Source organism: Temnothorax americanus, unplaced genomic scaffold (genome assembly GCF_048541705.1).
Source record: "Temnothorax americanus isolate GAGA-0224 unplaced genomic scaffold, ASM4854170v1 Scaffold18, whole genome shotgun sequence".
Taxonomy (NCBI): Eukaryota; Metazoa; Arthropoda; class Insecta; order Hymenoptera; family Formicidae; genus Temnothorax; species Temnothorax americanus.
This window is the reverse complement of record NW_027509318.1, coordinates 1,957,736-1,977,295: the sequence shown is the minus strand read 5'-3', so window position 1 is coordinate 1,977,295 and position 19,560 is coordinate 1,957,736. Positions and strand designations below refer to the sequence as shown.

Sequence of the window (19,560 nt, the reverse complement as noted above, 5' to 3'; positions counted from 1 at the left end):
CAAATTCTTTGAACCTTTTTTAAATCTCTATATATAAACTCGATTGCATAATCGTATTTGTATTTAAATTATCTTCCAAGATTCTCTACGCACGAATAATGTAAGACGGATAAATATGAAGATGATAGCTTTCAGATATTCAAATAGCATTACATTCGCATTTGCATGTTAATTTCTTTTGCGGGTATATATTTATATAGACCATTAAGAGAATTTGCGATAACAGGATTAAATACTAAAAGTGGGTATTAAAAACTCGTGTTATTGCTTTGAATCGCCGTATACTTTATATGATTGCGATTTAAAGTTAAAGTCTCAGCATATTTCTCGGTCTACTCACACAGGATTCGCTTTTAATAAAACAAACACTTCTGATCGCGCGATTCTGGCTTCCCCAGTTCGGCGGTTGGATGTGTTCGCTTTCGTTAAAGATACATGGAATTCGTCTTTACGCCGGTGAACGGAATAATCGATAAGTACCACCCTACCGTGTATTCTCCCCTTGGATTTTCATTGAAGCGAAAACAATACGTATGTCGGTCCTTTGATAATATGAGATTCCGTTTTTCGGAAACAAGATGCGTAAGGCTATTTTCTAATTATATTAATTTATTTTTTTATGTTTTTCTTACTAGAAATATTAATTTTAAGTCGCGCGGATATTCCTCATTTCCTTACACATATATGTATTTACTTATTATACGTCGCAGATTTTGTGTAGAAACAATCGGAGGAGCGAAAAAATACGACTGTGATTGCACATAGAGAATTTCCGGTCGTTTGTCACTTAAAACCTAGACTAACTATGTTTTCACGTGTATATCTTACTGATTCTTCTAGACCTAATTAATTATTCCAGCAACGGGATTCGTAATAGTCCGGCAGCGCTTAATTATGGTATAACATGCAAACTAATGACTACGGTTCTTAATTGGCGCGTCAGGATGAATACCGAAATGGAAGTCTCGCGGTTTACAACTTGAATGCTCAATCTATGTGCCGTTATAACATTAATTACCGTGTTGTTTTATTTTTCAAGAAAAAAGAATAGATTATTGTACGGTTTTATATTGTTAAAAGAAATAGTAATTATAAAAGATGTATTTTTCAATTAATCTTTATTAATAGTCACAACAATGTCCAAATCAAATTAAATCGTCTCGTAGAAAGTAAAATACAGGAAACAATATACTTCACATTTTTTTAAATAAAAATGAATGCATAGTCACAGATACTGGTATATGAATTAGGTAAATTCTCGGTGACATTCGATCGTATTTCAATATTTGAATTTGAAAAGTTTATATATCTGCCATGGTGTTAATATTTAAGTTTCATTTTCTTAATCTCTTCATTTCTAATTATTTATTAAAGCTTCTGGCCGATACACACACGTTAATTTTTGATAACTAAATTACACTAATTATGCTTTAAATTGAGCGATAGGATTTGAGAACACTAACGATATCTTATGAGGCTCCTTGTACCAGAGTGGATAATCCGAGGAGCTTCGACTTCCGTTAGGAATTGAATTTCTAGATGGAAGTTGATTCAATCTAAAGTCGGGCGGCTCTACCGTCTTCTTTAGAAGAACCGACACTTGTCGCATGTAATCTTCCGCGTCAGTTGCCCTCTCCAATCTGGCAAAGGGGAATCTTTCGTTTAAAAGTTTTTTTTTTTTGAACAATTTACAAATATTTTTGATTACTATGTTTATAGCGAAAAAAATTTTTTACTTGTTCACCATCTGCCTGGTGAACTCTAATCGGTGTGGTCTCTTAATCGCTGTTTCTTCTTTTATGAGACGGTTATTGAAGTGATTATTGCAATATGTTTTTTCTACATCATCCCAAAGACCATAAAAATTTCCAAAATGCACTGCCGCATTTTTAGGCGCTTTTGTGCTAAATTGTGGCTGTTTAATCGTCGCTAATGAAATCGTTGAAAGCATACATTTTGACTTCCTGATGGAACATCCGAAAGAAAAAATTAAAAAGTGATTATAAAATTAAGTAAAATATAATTAAAATTGTGTGATAAAAATTATTCCATTATGTAAGCTTTAGATTGTTTTCATATAAATAAGATTAAATTACATTAGAAAAATATTCCACACTTTGGAATATATGTCTTTTTCTTGTCTATTTTTCTTTTGAAACTCGCGTTTGATTCGGAGAGACGAAATTGCTTATTGCAGTTAATAGAAACTTATTTAGTGTGTGGATTGTACTTAAAAAAATTGCTATTACTATGATTTCGGTTTTTATATAAGAACTTGCGAAATCGAGTATTAGACAATTTTTGTTTGTCTATTTTCGTAGGTTTTTTAATATTACTCACGCAGTGCTGTTGACGTTTGAAGTCGATAAGGATAGGTTATTGGACTTTACAGAGATTTTACTAGGATGGTTTCTAGACATTTTTTTATGAGATTTTATTTTGTGTTGCTTGTACATTTTGATAATAAGTCGTTGGAATGTATTATCCAGTAAGCTGGAAATCACTTGAAAATTTCAACAAATCGATAAATATATTTTATAGGAATAAATCGTATTACATGTCCTGAGTTTTTGTTATTGTTTTGTTTATCAATCATGATCATATTTAATAATCCATTAGTAGAAGATATGCAGGTTGAACCGTATACAACGTGTTTTTTAAGTATTGTCCAATATTTTAAGAGTTGACTTTTAAGGTTGCTTTACGGAAAAGAAATTTATACAAGTCCCAAAGGATTTATTTAAGAAATACAGTGTTAAAAATTATATAAAATTTTTCGAAAGCTCAATTATATAGAGTAAACAATATCAGAGGTTAAAATCACTTTTATACATTGCCAATCATAAAATATCTTTCTTGAATTAGATGTTAATCTTAAATATGCTTTTAATAATTATTATTTTTTAGGATTATTTTGTATCGAGTTATACGGTGTATTTAATTTTCAAGTATAGCTCGTTGGTGCATTATCACAACAATGGTATTAATTTAATTTAATGTAACTCAATATTTTGTGTACAATGCAAACATTTTAATGATGAAGTTAATCGAGGAGAAATGCTACCATTTGTAATGTAATACAATACGTTCTATATATAATTGTAATATAATCGCAGTAACGATATCTGTGTGTGTGTGATAGGAGTACCATATAAATATATTTAAAAATGATATATATATATGATATATATATGATATATATATGAGATATATATATATGTATACATATTTAAAAAAATTTAAATATACATATATTAAAAAGAAACAAATTAATTTGATGTTATCTGCTTCTTCTGATATGAAATAACTTTCGTTAAATCCATAGAATTTTTTCAAGCTTCTTTTAAAAAGATACACTCGTGTACCATTGCTGGGAAGTTGTGTGTGTCTTCACTTTGGATAATCGATATGACTGACGACATATTTTATATATAATTATATATATTTATATGCGACATATTTGTATGTGGGAAATTTTTTACCGATATATAAATTTATATATTAGTAATTAATCCTTAAGTGCACAGCTTTGCATATACAAAGCGACTTTTCGATGTTCTGTGTATTCTCCCTTATGAAGTTCGAACTGAAAACGCCCGGCTTTGCACATCTATAAGAACTTTCTTTTCCTTTTGAATGGAAAGGTTCTTCTGGGTTCCCCCGCCCCTTGGAGGAGTTCAAAAATCAGTAACGAAGAGTTTTTTAAATGTATTTTTAGGATTCCTTAAGCAGTCATTATTTAATTTAAAAAAATACTCAGAATGTTATGAAAAATTGCACATTTAAAGGGTTAAAAAACGGGGAGACCTTATTACATTAGCGCTTATTTGGGCCCGGTTTACAAACGAAAGACGCGCGGCATCGCTCGCGACAATCAGCTTTTCAAATGAAACTTCGGCCACCTTCGGTACTCACCGACGTACTTCGTGCGGCTCCGCTCGCTCTGGTACTCGCTCTGGTACTCGTCCGGTTTCAGCGGAGTCCAGTCGTCGTCGCGCGCTCGTTTCGTTTACGTCGGAGATTCGTGTCGATTCAGTACTTCGGTGTCGTGCAAATTCTACAAACATATCACTTCGAAAATCATTTTCGCTGTAACACACTAATACAGTATATCGTTATCGTTGTGAGTTTTCGTAAATCGTTGAAAAATATGTGCAAAGAATTTAGGTAAGATTTCCTTTTAATTTATTTAATTTTTGAGACTGTCTTTTGACGAAGATTATCTTTTAATTATTCAAAGTAAGATTACCTTTCAATCCATTTTGTTAAAGTATTACTTTAATTTACTCAAATATTGACGCATTTTGCGTATATACCGAGTGAAGAATTTCAATAAAACTTTATTGCAAGTTGTTTTCTTTCTATATATATATATACATATATAAATAAAATTCTCGTAAGTGAGAGTAATTTATAAAAATAACAACAGGATAAAATCAGTCAATTTAGTCATAAATGCTCAGAATAACATGAATTTATTAAAAACGACTCTTCCAAATGTTTCATGTGTCTCGCATTACTAACAATAGTAACAATATTCTCAGAATTTTCTTCGATATTGACAGTTCGAGTAACGTTTCCCGCATTATGTATATCTCTCTAAAACACGTTCGAAGCGTATTCAACGCAAACGTCACGTACGCTTCCTGTTGCACCTACGTTTCACATGTTCATCGCGTTGTTTGTACAAAGATACTCTTGTTTCAGTATATACACGTACAAAAATTTTGCCGGTTAGACTTGCCGGCATAACTCTTAATTCGAAATTCTCCTAACATATGCGACCTGGGGGGGATATATAAAAATCCATTCGCGAGAGTTTCTCCTTTTCTGCGCGAACTAAATGCGTGCGAGGCGTGGAACGTGTGTTCGAGGCGGGGCATTAATCTCCGATTCGTCTCGCTTCGAGAATTTTATCGAATTTCGACGGTCGTCAGACGCACGTGATCTTCGCGCGACGATCGGAGCTTGGAAATCTCGAGCGAGCGGAAAAAGCTCTTCTTCCCCTCGCTCGTTCGCCAACCATCTCGTCCGCGATCTCGTTGCGATTTCGTTGCGAAACGCGCGCGCGTATATCGGAAACCCATAAACGATGAATTAAGTTTACCCAGACGCACCTCCGATATCCGATAAATTTTAATAAGTACCAGTAATAATTCCGACGTATATCCCATCGCGCGCAATATTGACTTTCCGCCTCTTCGGCCACGCCGGGCTCGTATACCTCCCCTCCGTTCCCGCTTCCGTCTCGCTCCGTTCTTGTTCATTTCATTTCATTTTTCCTTCTCTCTTCCTTTTTATTTTTATTGCGCCTGGCTCCGCTTGCATTCTTTTTCCTCAGGCTCTGGGCAACGAGACAGATGGTTAGTTTCAGGAGCTTTTATTACACGGGACGTATCGCCTTAAATATAGCGAATATGATGTATTAAGGCGACAGTTTTTAATCCGGTAACGTCGGAGAGAGCTCGAGGAAGTTACCGCAAATATTTACAAGTCACTCTTATTGAATTTATACATTGCGAATAATGCAAATTCGAAGTCTCGTGTCGGAGTGTTCGGTCAATATTAACTTCGGAACGGAATCGGACAAACGCAAGAAAGTATTGATCGAGGCTGTTTGCTGTAAGGCTTTCGAATTACACGATGCGTAAATCGTCATTAAGCTTTCACGGTTTTTTTTTTCGTTTTTTTTTTTACGCTACACGTTTATACGCGTATAGATCGAGGATCGTGCGATCGTACTTTCAATTGCGTATCACCGACCGCATCATCGATCAGCCGTCACGGTCCGACGATCCACTGTAATAAAGCGTGGTGACGTTCAATGAACGCAGGTTCGGCGGTTTAATATCGATAATACGGTAGCGAAGTGAAATGATCGTGTTCAATCGTGCGGCGAACAACGGTACATAAATGTCGGGAAGAAATATAAGAAGACGATTCGCGAATATACTGCCGGAATAATGCGAGCACGGGATGAAATAAAACGCCGGATGAAAAAGAAAAGCGACCGCTCATACGCGCTTTTAACGTATTATATACTTTACTGAAATGTTACGGGAAATTTTCAATTTGCAACCCTTTCGTATAAACGATCAAACGACACCGCTCGTTATTATACTTCCGAGTATAAAAAAAATCTTTTTCACGATATTGTTCGGTAACTAAATAGCGGATAAAAATTCTCGTATTACTTTCCAGTTAAATATATTAAAGGGTAAAATTTTAACTAATACTTTGAGTTAAATAACATTTTGTTATTTTCAACTACCATGTGTGTTGGAATTTATTATTTTAACTTTATTGGCATATAGTTAAATTAACAACATATTGAATAGGAGCAGCGGCGATCTATATAAAAATGGTTAGAAATGACTCGAATTGAGTATAATTTGACACTGTGAATTTAACAGCGACATGTTTACTGAAATGTTACGTGAAATATTCAATTTGGAATCCCTTCGTATAATAACGTCAAACGACGCCGCGCTTTATTATTTCCAAGTATAAAAAAAAATCTCTTCCACGATATCATCGTTTTGGCTAAATAGCGGATAAAAATTCTCGCGTGTAGCGTGACGTTGCGCCGTTTCAAGCTAATATCCGACGGGAGCTATACACTTTCTATCGACGCGACGAATTTCCGAGAGGCCGTGCAATTTGGCATTATACAAGGGGAGGTACAAGTGCATTTCCTTCTTTTCTTTTTGTCAGGGGTCGTCCACGCGCTGCTGCGCGCTCGCTCGCGTCATTTTTCTTCGCGCGGGCAATCGCCGGTAAGGGCACCATCCGCTTCGTGTGTTAATCACTACCGACTATACAGAGGGTGGAAGAGACTGGGCGTCGTCGCGCGAGGGGGAAAAAAATGTACGAGAGAGGGAAGGTGGTGCAAGCGCATAAACCCGAAGAAACCCCTGTATGAGGCGCGCCGTTAACGTGCGGAGCGCGTTTCACTTTCCTTTACGCGCGCGCCGTGCATGTCAAGGGCATAAACGCATCCCCCATCGCGGGACTATTAAGTATATACGGAAACTTCGCGCGATGCGCCAAGTTTTTCCCTGTAATTTGCTATCCGCGACACACGGGCTTTCTTAATTACGTATATCTTCACGCTCCTTCGTTAAGGAACACGAGTGGATTTCGAGCGGGATGACCTCGCGATATAAATGGAAGTTATATTTATGCCGGTACTATCCTGTTTATAAGACGAAACATATTCCGTAAAAATGTGCGAACGCACGTAAAATATTAAAGGGAGCACTTAACGCGCACGAAGAAATTTGCCTCTATCTCGTTATAATATATATAGTGCACTGTCAAATTTGTAGTATCAAATTATATTCAATTTGAGTCATTTTTAATCATTTTTATAAGTCGCCATATTACTACTAAAAAATATATGTCGTTAATTTAACTAAACCGATGAAGTTAAAATAATACCGTTTTGTGTTAGAGTAATAAATTTTGACACACAAGGGAGTTAAAAATAATAAAATATTATTTCACTCAAGGGCTATTGGCTTAAATTTCATCGTTTAATATTTAACAGCTATATGTTTCTAATGAAAAATTATCATATTGTGGAATCTTTTGCACTGTTTCTTGTTATAAAAATATTAAAGATTATTATTAAATCGCTATAAAATTAATTGGAAGTACTTGGCAGAATTAGATCAATCAGAGTTAAAAAGCTTGTTAAAGAAAGCGAAAATGAAAACGAGAGAGAGAGAGAGAGCAGGTTGAGATCATTTCCAGACAGCAGGTTTATTTGTTGGGTTAGGAGACCCTCGATAGTATAAAAGAGGAGTGAATAGGACATATGGGGTGGCATTTCGATTGGGCCGACGACATATATTACGTGCCCGACGCATACGTATACGTGCTGCCTGCGACGTGTGTATAAGCAGACGCATAAATAAGATCGTAAATGCGTATCTAACGGTGAGCACCGATCGGCACGCGAGTAACACGAATACGTATACATTTTTGTCGATTCTAAATGTTTCGATCATCTCTTCCACTTCTTCTTCTGTCTGATTGTCGTCGTCGTTATTGCCTCCTGCTTTCCCATGTCTCTCACACGTTTTAGTATGTAGGAATCGAATTTATTTATAAAGTTTAAAAACGCTATGGAAATTTATATCTATATATAACATCAATGTACGTTTGATCACTGAAATGTAGGAATGCAGAAATACAGAGATTTTTTATGTAAAAAAAATTAGAATCTTCACGATTTTGTTACCTTCATCCAGGCACGATGGCTGTTCTTTCTTCCGTGTAATCGTGTCCAATAATTAATGGCAATTAGTCGGTGGTAAAGCGGACTGCGCGGATGCAGCGAACATCAGAGACAGCATGACGATGCAAACACAGAAATTCTCCTCACATGGAACGAATCGCAAATAATATGACCTGGTATATAATTATCGCACGCACGAGGCTCAGGAAAAACGATACTCCTATACGTATTACGGAAATAATTGCGGACTACGACTGCGTCTGCGAATGTTCGACGATGTATCGCATGTACGTCGTCTGCGTTTTGTTGATGCGCAGGATTAAATTAATCCTGCAGCGATAACGTTATTGCGTGTACGGAGATATCGCGATGATGACGGTAAACGATGACGACAGGCGGTAGACTTGTTTCGAGAAACATTTCAATTTATATAAACGCGCGTGATTCAAATACCGCTTTCTAAGATTTTGTGGAATATACGCACGATTATATCATTTTATACCGTCTCTCTCTTTTATATGTGCATTTCAAAGAGAACGCGAAATCTCTTCAATTTAATATCCTTCGTTCGCTGCCTATATTTTTCCTATATTTATGGGACACGCGCGCAAGTGAAATTTGCGGCTGAGATCTCATCAAGTCGTCGCGAATCGTCAGGACGCAAATCGTACTTTTCTCACCGCGAAGATTGATCGTCGCCGCGGAAAAATTCGCGGAACTTCTGTTTGGGTTTGAACTTATGGCATATACAACATCCTTATACGAATGTAGTGACATAATAGGCAAACGTCCAGGCCGATGCACCGTTATGCAGAATGGTGCTGAGGTCAAAGAGTCGATATGGATGGAAAGGGAAGAAGCGGAGTCTGCGGATTCGTTCGGAGTGCGCGTCCGACACGCTCGTTCGGCTAGTTCGCTCATGAATATTTCAGCAGTCTCAAAGCGAGGCGATGGTGGGAAACAACCGAGTAAATAATCCCATTCGAGCAAGTATAGACGGATATTCTCTATAGCACCTACATATAGGATCGTTCGGAACCACGAAATTTCTGCGCGAAATCCCCCGTCATTGATATTCGATTGGAACAAACGCGGTTTTACATTTTGCTTTGAAATTTTGCAAGAAATCTATAGAATTAATACAACTCAAATTTACAAATGCAAATCTCCTTTTTGCTACACACAATACCTGGAATTAATAATACAACTCAAATTTGTGTGTGTATATACAAATGCAAATTTCTTTTTTGTTACAATATTTTTTATGCGCGCGATTCATTCAACTTTGAACGAAAAATCGTTGCAGAACACTTTCGTCGAAATATGCAATTAAAATATTTTTTATTTGCCTCGAAATTCTCTCGAGATACAACATATGCTTAATTGTGATTGGTAATTTTAACGAGAAAACGATTGCCATGCTGTTTTATATAGGAATAAAATGTAGTAATTCGTAACTCGAGGTTATTTGAATCCTGGTCGTTGACATTGATTTAATAAGCATCAATAGGTTGTTCCTGAACGACCGTTCGATATATGAGCACGTGCGCGTACTCAAGTATTATGCGTGTGCACGCACTCGACTCGCACGCGCGGCTTGACATAGCACTAGGGCCATTAGTGCCATTTGATAGATACTTCAGTACATCTCTTGAGAGATTGTTGAACCGTCGCGATCGACAAATCGCCGCTATGAAAATCCTGTTTTTACGTAATAGAAGTCAATTGACCGCAAAACGATAGGTAGTTGAAGTGGCGTAGAAGGTTATCGATTAATCATTAATATCTTTCTATCGCTTAATTGCGAATTAACCGATTCCCTTCGGCTATTTTATCTGCACACATTAATAACATGTGCCTTCGATTTATAATCTCGAGTAAAATGGTTTTTATATATAATTATATATAAAATATATGTCCATATATATACACGTGTTTTCTTTCACTTGTATAATCTCTGTGTTCATACATATATAAGAAAAACAATAAGAAGAAGAATTGAAAAACAATTAGAAAAATAACTTTTGTATTGTTCTTTTGCAAAAAGTAAAATTGCGATTTGATTATATAATATTTTATATACAATCTCATATATTACATTTATATATGATTATATAATGACAATTTTGTCTTATTTTCTCAAACTTTATTTTTTTGTAAAAAAAACAATGCAAAAATTGTTTTTTCAATTATTTGTTAATTCTTCCTTTTATTATTTTTCTTGTATATGTGAACTTATTGTAATTTTACAATTGACTTATTTAAAAAACTTATTTATATGAATACTACATTCTCTCTCTCTCTCTCTCTCTCTCTCTCTCTCTCTCTCAGTTATGTCTCTCTAAACGATAAAATGACAGAATAAAAGCGTAAAGATCTTCTAGCTGATAATTTATTACGAGAGAAAAGGAGATAAAAATTTTATTTCCGTAAACTTTCAATCTTCGAGCTTGCATGGTTCCAAGATGGTAGAAAGAAACAATCCTCCGAAGCTGTACCGCATACACGTCTCCCATTATCGGTGATAACGGTGTCTCGCATCTCTTCTTTCTTTCTTTTACCTCTTTTCGAGTTTCCCTCTCGGCGTTTCTCCTCAATGCGAAGCGTATAATCAAAGTTTATTGCCGAAGATACGTAATGACAGGGTTAGGCTTAGCGCGAAATTAACGATCTGAGTCTGGACCTCTAGGCATTGTACAGATTTCCGACCGCGTAATTAGATTATACGTATCTAATAACATGCAGCATTTGAGAATCTCTCTGTATGAAATTTACCATGTTCTCTCTTTTTCTGTCTCTTTTGTGTTTGATTATTAAAAGTAATATTGCAAAAATTACAGCATAAACGTTCATAAATCGTGTGAATCTTATAAGTACACTACAGATTTCTATATGCGAATGCATATTTTTTTAAAAAACATATTGAAAAATAAACTCAAACGGAATAAAAATAAATTGCTGTATAATTTTCAGGCCACTTATATAACAATCAATTACTCAATCAATCGCTTCGATACGTTTGATGAGTCAGACAGCGGCAATTTAGCTAACCAGAGCCAGATAGACAGTCCACCGGTCAAATTCTTTCTCTGTATTTTTTTACGTGGTAAAGAACCTAGAGAAGAAAAAAAAGAATGAAAAGGACAAAAGAGATTCTTGGGACAAATAAGAGAAGACGGCGAGAAGAGAAAGCAGCGGAGGAAGAAAAAATATTGAACGGAATCTTTCGGACGCGGCTGGCTAACTTCGAGTTCAGACTCAACATCTTTACATTCTCGTCTCTTTATGGCGTGGATATTCTTCCTCAGACCGAGACTGGTCTCGTTTTATCGTTGCTTTCTTCCTCCTTCTTCCTATTGTGCTTTCGCTGCTCGAGATTATCGATTAACGGCCGCGGATCGTGCACGGTCGATCGATCGAATGCAGAATGCGCTTTATGCAACATTTTCTCTGCGTGCATTCTTTTATTATTATAGTTGAACATAAGAATATTCCATCAATCGATAAAAATATTTAAAAAAATGTATTTTTCTGTTTTCTCGATATTGTCTCGACACAACACTTCAAAACTTGAGCACGTACTTCAGAGATATCAATGCTATGTTAAGATTTTTTATCAACTTTTTCTATTATTGATATTTTATAACGTAATAACATCTTTTGAAGAGATAAAACCGATTGCAACAAAATAACTAGTACAAAGAATCTTTAATTCAGATCAATTCGAATGCTTGAATAAAATGAAAGTATACGTGGACGTTAAATTAACGATTATTAAAATTAGCGAGCGATTATTCGAAGGTACTACTACTGGATGACCGGTGTAAAAAGAATGCGCACAGAAACTCTCCAGTTGGAAATAGAATTTCTTTATGTTTCTTCTTTCAATTTATCAAAGGACACGTGCTCGACTGAGCGGTGGGTTTTGCACTGTTTTTAGGCAGATATTTTTTTCCTTCTCTTTCTCACGCGTTGCTCCAAGTGCTCCAGTGAGCAAACTTGTACATATTAGTCGCTTAAAATTATACTACAAACAAGAATAAAAAACAAATAACAAGAAAAATAATAAATTTTACTTTACGTACTTTACGCCAATTTATAATTAAAGGTGTTTCTTTAAAATTTTCTCAGTAATGCTGTTTTCTTAGTTTTTTGTTAAATTGTAGTTGATATTTTGGTTTTATTGTTTAATTTTACAATAAAATAGAGAAGATGCCATCTTCGAGCTGGATCTCGGCAGCCTAATAATGATATTTCTATGTAAATTCTGTAATTTAAACATCTAATTAACAACTTGTTTAATTGACAGTTGCTTTCGAGATTATTACTTAGGATAGGTATATCTATTGTATCTTTATTGCTCTGAACTGACTGAACTGAAAGGACTGTTGAAAATTCATTAATCAATTAAATTAGCGACTAATTTCATCTCTAATTTCATTACTGTATAGCTTCATAATTTTTGCTTATCGTAGTCTCTTGCGCAATAATCAAAAGAATGTGATCGCACCTGCGTGCGAACAGGCGGAAGCTCGAACAGAATGGAAAATGGTGCGCGTGAGAACGAGATTCTCGAGATCGTTCACACTTCCTCGTATGATCGGCGCCGACGTATAAGGTACTCCGTTAAAACAGTTCTTCACGCTCGTCACGTTCCCGACGTATACAACAAGGTGCCTACGTTGCACCTTGTTCGATGGGCCATTCTTTATAAAGGGATAACTACTGTAATACATAGAGTACCAGTAGATAAATGCAATATTATTTACTTGCACTTGTATAACGTTGCATTTCACATTTATACCTGTATATTTTTATATTAGCTCTTATTTAGTAATACAACTATCTCGTAATTTTGTAGGAAACTTTATTAACCGCATGCTTTGCGTTTTTCAATGAAATTAAAATAAATTGAACGACGCGACAGCAACAAGAACTCATCTCAATCATATTACTAATCTATTGATTGACATTAATGTTAACAGTCACATTAACACTGATACACGCATTAGTCCACTTTTGATATGAAATAATTAGCGCCGAAAATTCTGCTTTAAAAAAAAAACTATTTTATCTAAAGAGACGAACAAAAGTGACCCATTACTTTAATATTGCCAATTTGGAATTTATAAAAAATTAATAAAAAAAGAAATATTATGTACTATATACATTTTTTCGTTAGATCTCTCTTTCTCCCCTTGTGTCAGAAAATTTAAAAGAAAATTATAAAGATAACTAATGCAAGGTTTGTACATAATATATCTTTATGAAATTCTTTGGTAGCTATTTTATTTTATCAGTTAAAAATTCACACAAATGTACAAGAAGTCGGTGAGGGATTGTTTACCAAACGTTGTCCCTTGAATTTGGTAACAAAATTCTTAACTTAGCAAACGCTGTGTTAGCTATAGGTCTGATTTCAAGTCTAGGTCCAGATCTAGGCCCGCATTGAAGCCAATTATACAGCTTATTCAGGATTCCAGTGTCCGGAATGTCCACATTCATTTTAGAACGAGTTTGCGCTGATCGTTCTGACTTGATGACAAATAAGTTTCTTTTTTTTTTTTTGCAAAGTTACGATTCAAGCGACAGTAACAAGTTAACGCACGCGCCGATACGCTAATGAAATGATCGTCGTGTTCTCGCGATAGAGCAATGTTTTAATACCGTGATAACGCAATGTTTATTGCTCTCGCGTAATAATCCAATTTAATTAGAGAAACGTCTCCGCGAGCATGTAACTGCGCCAATTAGCGCGTCTGGCGGCGCAGAATACCTGCCAGAGAGATTCGCTTTGGCGAATAAGTCTCATCAGCTTCCAGCTTCGAGGAAGGCAACCTTCTCCAAGTTGGGACTTGGTCTCCTCGATCCTTAGAGACAAAGGATCAATGCGTGAGATTATGTACTTGAGGTACTCGAGCTCCTTCCGCGTAGACCGCGGAAAGGGCTACGTGACCGAAACAATAGCCAAGGGAGCCTAAGTCTGCTGTGGCTTGCGTTATTTCATGTTCAATAAATCTTCTCGTTTTTCCGTTTGCTTCTCCCTAATTGGGAACTAATAAGATTTATTTTTCTACAACTAAACTTTTTGTATCTTTCATCTTCTCTTTTTCTCTAACGTCTAATTATTTTGCGCTTAAGATGACATCTCATTTTACGAGCACAAGAAGTATATAATATGATACAGCTATAAAGGACAAGCTCCTTGATTCTGATTGATCTGATTCTCCTGCCGACTGATTTCGTTATAGCGATTTAATAATTATCTTTAATGATATTTTTATAACAAAACAATGCAAAAGATTCCACGATACAATAGTTTTTAATTGTTGAACTACATAGAGTTGGGATTGAGGTATAGAAATTGGAATTTTGATCTACAAATATATTTCTATATCATTAAAAAGAGCTAGATTATATTTTAAATTATTATTAAATTTTATTTAATTTAATCTGAGCTCATACACAGACACACACACACACACACACACAAATCTAACATAACTTGAGATTAATTATATATCACTTGAGATATTTTCCAAAACTATCGCGCACACATCGCGCCGTAAAAGTTATTGGAATTTTCCCGCTATATCGTTCGTAATTGCAATCTAGATCGCCGCGCGTGGACATTAAATTACTAATTGGCGATTAAATCTCTCAGACCTCTCGGATTAATTAATAATGCGTACCGCGCGACTTTAATGGTTAAACTAATTCTAGGATGATAAAGCATAGCGCGCGTGTTGATTGCGTGGATCAAAGCGGGTTTCTCTGATTATATAGGAAGTAAAGTTATTACGGCTCTTCCTAACGAGAGTCATTCACGCTAATACGTCTTATTGGACGTTCCCCTTCCGCGCCCGTCATTACCCCTCGGTGCAAACGGCACGGCAAGAAGTATGTCGCTCGTTACTTCCGTGCTCCCTCCATTCAAGATCCGCCTGGAACTTAAGGACATGCCTGCCTGGGCATGTGGTGGCCATCCACCTCTTCCCGCGGCTCTCGTTCCAGGCCTTTTTTTTCTTCTCCGCGTCTCTGTTTGCTCCGCCAGTGTCGTTCCTTCTTGGCAATGCCTTGTGAATTTAATGAGCCGTAAGGGAATGCCGGTGCTATATAAGGTTGACACGGCGCGGAATCGATGATGTCGTTCCAGCGGCCACCATTGCCGCGAATTCATTCCTCTCTGCCGATTTTTACTTCTTTTTTTTTTCTTTACGTGCAGTTAAACTCGCCAACCAGTGATGCAAAATTGCCGGACCGATCGCGCCACTTGTATTATAGTAATAACAAATATCTCTAGCTGCGCGAGATCTCGAAGATGATACCCGAAGGCATTCTCCGTATCACAAAAAAAGTGTATTTCGTTTCCAAACCTTATTAGATCGTACGATGGACTATGAAGATCAGCTGACGAATTTTTTCTTAAAAAACTTCTTAAAACACTTAAATAAATTAAAATAAATTAAAATAAATTAAATAAAACACTTAACTGTTTTTTAAAACACTTAAAAAGCGATAATTCCTGCTTCGCACAGGAATGCTTTATATATATATATATATAGAAAATGCATGGAAATACTTTCAAATTCGTTGGAGTGACCGAACCGGTCATCAACCGGTTTGCTGCTTACATTTTGAATACCATTTCGGATTATGGGAAAGGCAATGTTCAACTCCCGGTTGCGAGAACACTGAGTTTTTGAACGTACCTTTGTTTGGCAAACAGTTGCCACAGAATGTTGAACGAGACTGTCGCCTTGAATTGTAATACGGGGAACAGGGTTTGTACATACACGCGTTTACGGAGATAATTGCACTTTCTAAGAAAGGTCGCGGTTCAACATTCTATTTCAACATTTATAATCTCACTTCCGCGAACGTGGGACGTAATTTGATAATTTGATTTTTACGTCAGGTCTGATATTCGCGTGAGCTATAAATTTGCGGAAATAATTATGAATGATTAAGTTCACAAACTATTTGCAAGGGGATTATAAAATTGTAATTAAAGCTGGCTAAAAAGACCGTGGAGTAATTTGCAACATGCACCAATACGCTGATAATTGACATAATTGTGTTTGCGTGCGCTCGAAGTTTTGAAGAACATTACACATATGTTTGTCCAAAACGTTGTTTCCAACGACTGGTCAAAAACGAGCAATTTGACCTGGAGGGTCGGATAATTGGGAACCTTTTCATATTGCATCATAATAAGTTAAATTGTCGAACAAAATAACGGTATTTGAGACAAAATACCGAAACATTAATGTTTTATATCTTATTTTTTTAATCTATTTTAACTTTTATATATATATATATATATATATATATATATATATATAAAACAAACGCTAAATATATATATATATATATTAAGTTTCTTTTACGTAATCGTATATGGTACATTGTAAATTACAAGATAGTGCGACGCGCAATCTGAACAGCACCATCGCGTGAAATTAAAGTCCAGAAATCCCATCAACTTTCTTTGTCTTGGGTCTGAAAGCGAATAGATTTCGTCAGTTCCGCACACAGATGGATGGCAAGATCTATCTCAGATAGAAAGGAAAACCTTAATTGCATCATGTTAAGATGATAAATGTTCGTGTTCGAGCCGAAGCCACGCATTGAAATTCCATGCATTGAAATTTACCGGTAGTACGTCCTAACTGTTTCTTCCTCTCGAGGTCCAGCATGGATCGGCAAGAACGCTCTGCAAATGCGGAGTATGCGGTACGTACGTTCGCGGTTTTCATAAATATAGTCGCGCGATATAAGTTAATCAATAAATAACTCTGTTCACCCCGACGAATTGAATTTCTCGATACGCATACATCACTTGACACGCGCTTCTCCCAGCATGTTCCCGCAGTCTACACGGGATATACGGAAGATTTATCTCACGTACGGAGATAAGAATCGCTTTATATTAATTTAATGATAGTCCCATACATTTCCTACGGAAAACATTATCTCATTTACACGAATACGGATTGCATGTGGCACGTGTAATATTCGCACGAACCCGATACACGATCAGTCAGTCCAGAGTCTTATCCGCTATACATAGCAGGAATACGCGAAATGTGATGATCCACAAACGTATACGAAGCGTCGAAGCGACTTTTCTCGGGAGGTGCTTTTCACACCTCGCAGTCACGAAGGGGTCGCAGACCGTAGACTCTCGGGTCTCTACTCTCTCTCGATAAATATTTGAAGTGCCTCACGGTCGTACGAACGGATTAACATGCCTCGCGTGTAACGTCGACGAGACTTCGCCGCGGCGAGAATTAGCGTAGTTAGCGCAGCCAATGACTATCGAAAGGGAATCGAACCATTTGATAGCCATTGATCATTAGATCGAGTTAAGTTGAGTGGTAAAACGGGCAGCCCGCGCGCGCGGGCTGCCGATACCGTCGTCGCCGCCGCTCCGGCCGGACGGACGATCATGAAGATTAATCTGCGATCGCCGCGAGATGCCAACGTTGGTATCCCTTTTCATTCGTCATTCCGGCCAGGCGTTGCCTCTCCGTCTCTCACCAACCGATACGTATAGATTTCCGACTGTGAGTTTTTCTCACGCATACCCGCGTGCACGTGCTCGCGCTCCGCGGTTACTTACTCCGCGCGCTCCTCTTATTCCTCTTCTTCACACTCCTCGAGCTCTCTCTCCCCTCGCCGGGCTAATCTGAACTCTCTTCTTCGAGCATCGGATCCTCTTCCGCGTTCTTCCGTGCCGATGTGCGCGCACGCGCGCTTTTCCGCAACGTAGTATCATTGTTTTCCTCGAATGTCGGACTGCTTTGTATTAAAACATGAAATAGCGAATCATTGAAAGGATATATTATAAAGAAGAAGGTATTTATTCCTCTTATTCCTCTTCTTCACATTCATTAATACAATATATTCCGTTTCTTATTCATCTTATGTGATGATATATTAGTCACACAATTACTATTATATTAGTATTATCGAGCAACTAATAACTCTTGAAGTGTAATTATTCATATCGACTTTAAAGTTGATATAGATTAAATATTAATTATATTTTAATTAAAGTCGTGATGAATAAAATCAAAAGCGTTGGAGCATCATTTACTAGATCTTTATCGAGGTGAAGATAGTCCACTTATTTGATAATAACCGCGCATTTCATGTGCGATAACCAGCGACAAACAGCGATAATTACACGTGATATTATTATAAATATTTTTTTTCTTTTAAAATTTTCATTTAAAATTTTAGAATACACTTACCACATTTCACTCAAAGTCACAATTGCAGGAATGATTAATGTAGCCCATTTGTATGCATGTAATGTAAAACATCTCTCTTTCTCTCTCTCTCTCTCTTCTTAATCATTCCTAATTACTGAGTTATGGAAAAACATTTGATCATCTTTCGCACAAGCAACGCAATCTTCTTCCCTTCCTCTCCTCCACCTCTTTCGTCCTCCGTCGTATTTCACCTTTTCTCTCCCAGTCACTCCTTTAGATGCAGCACGAGCGTCATGTCGTTGTGAATGACCACGTCAAGTACCTTGCTGGATGGAGGAATAATTTCACAACGAGGGAGTCGTCCGGCTGGCATATTAATTTATGGCTATTGCATGACGGACGTTCCAACTTCCAAGACCGATGGACATTGCCTTACCAAACGTAGTCACTCGAGTCACTGAATATTTTATTAATTTTTTTTTTTACAGAAAATTGCCGCTTGCGATTCTATATAATTATTTGCTTGTGTTTTACACATGACAATTTCATTTTTTTAGAGTCCTTTCAATTATTAAAAAAAAAACATTTTTTATTATATAATAACTTTCATGTATTTTATTATTGAACCACATAATTTCTGTTTTCAATGAATTATCAAAATAATTCGTAGATGATGAGCTGTTGAAACGGTGCTTTCTTCATAGACACGCATAACGCCCCTTATAATAAAGGTACAAGAGAGACGCAGAATAATTAACATACTTCATCCTTGTAACGAGTAATTAAGTGGGAAGGCTATTCATCGTCGCGGCTCACCAGTGCAGCGACGCGCGGTTCTTAACAGCCAGGGCAAATTGACGCGTATTCATCGTCACGATGTTTTTGCACTGTCGGTTTCTCACCTCGTAAAATAGACGCCTTGTTGGCAGGGAATCATCACTTTCACGCTCGCTCTGAAATTCTACCTTATTAAAATATTTTTTCCACGCGTAACCATATTACGAGCCAGTCGGAGACCCAAGATCCTCGATCCCTTCGAACTCCTCGTGCGTCATGGCACTAACGCCTATACGGTTAAATGATTTTTGTCGTTGGTTT

The 19,560-nt window shown here is 36.7% G+C and overlaps 2 protein-coding genes across 3 annotated transcripts in view; one reads left to right on the top strand and one right to left on the bottom strand.

The window, feature by feature from the left end:
* The window catches only part of LOC143896237 (uncharacterized), a 69,580-nt gene that overhangs the window by 46,239 nt on the left and 3,781 nt on the right, over positions 1 to 19,560 (top strand). The window contains exon 1 of one of the 2 annotated variants that reach the window (XM_077403938.1): positions 3,887 to 4,167. The exons of the other annotated variant lie outside the window; for it this stretch is intronic. Coding sequence (XP_077260064.1) covers positions 3,887 to 4,167 — 281 coding nt within the window. Of the gene's footprint in view, positions 1 to 3,886; positions 4,168 to 19,560 lie in introns of those variants that run through there. 2 annotated transcript variants of the gene reach the window in all.
* On the bottom strand, positions 1,130 to 2,777 carry LOC143896242 (uncharacterized). Its single transcript, XM_077403945.1, has 3 exons — positions 2,341 to 2,777; positions 1,737 to 1,976; positions 1,130 to 1,640 (listed from the first exon to the last, which is right to left on the bottom strand). Exons 1-3 carry the CDS (start codon positions 2,454 to 2,456, stop codon positions 1,424 to 1,426), a joined length of 573 nt encoding a protein of 190 aa, XP_077260071.1. The 5' UTR covers positions 2,457 to 2,777; the 3' UTR covers positions 1,130 to 1,423.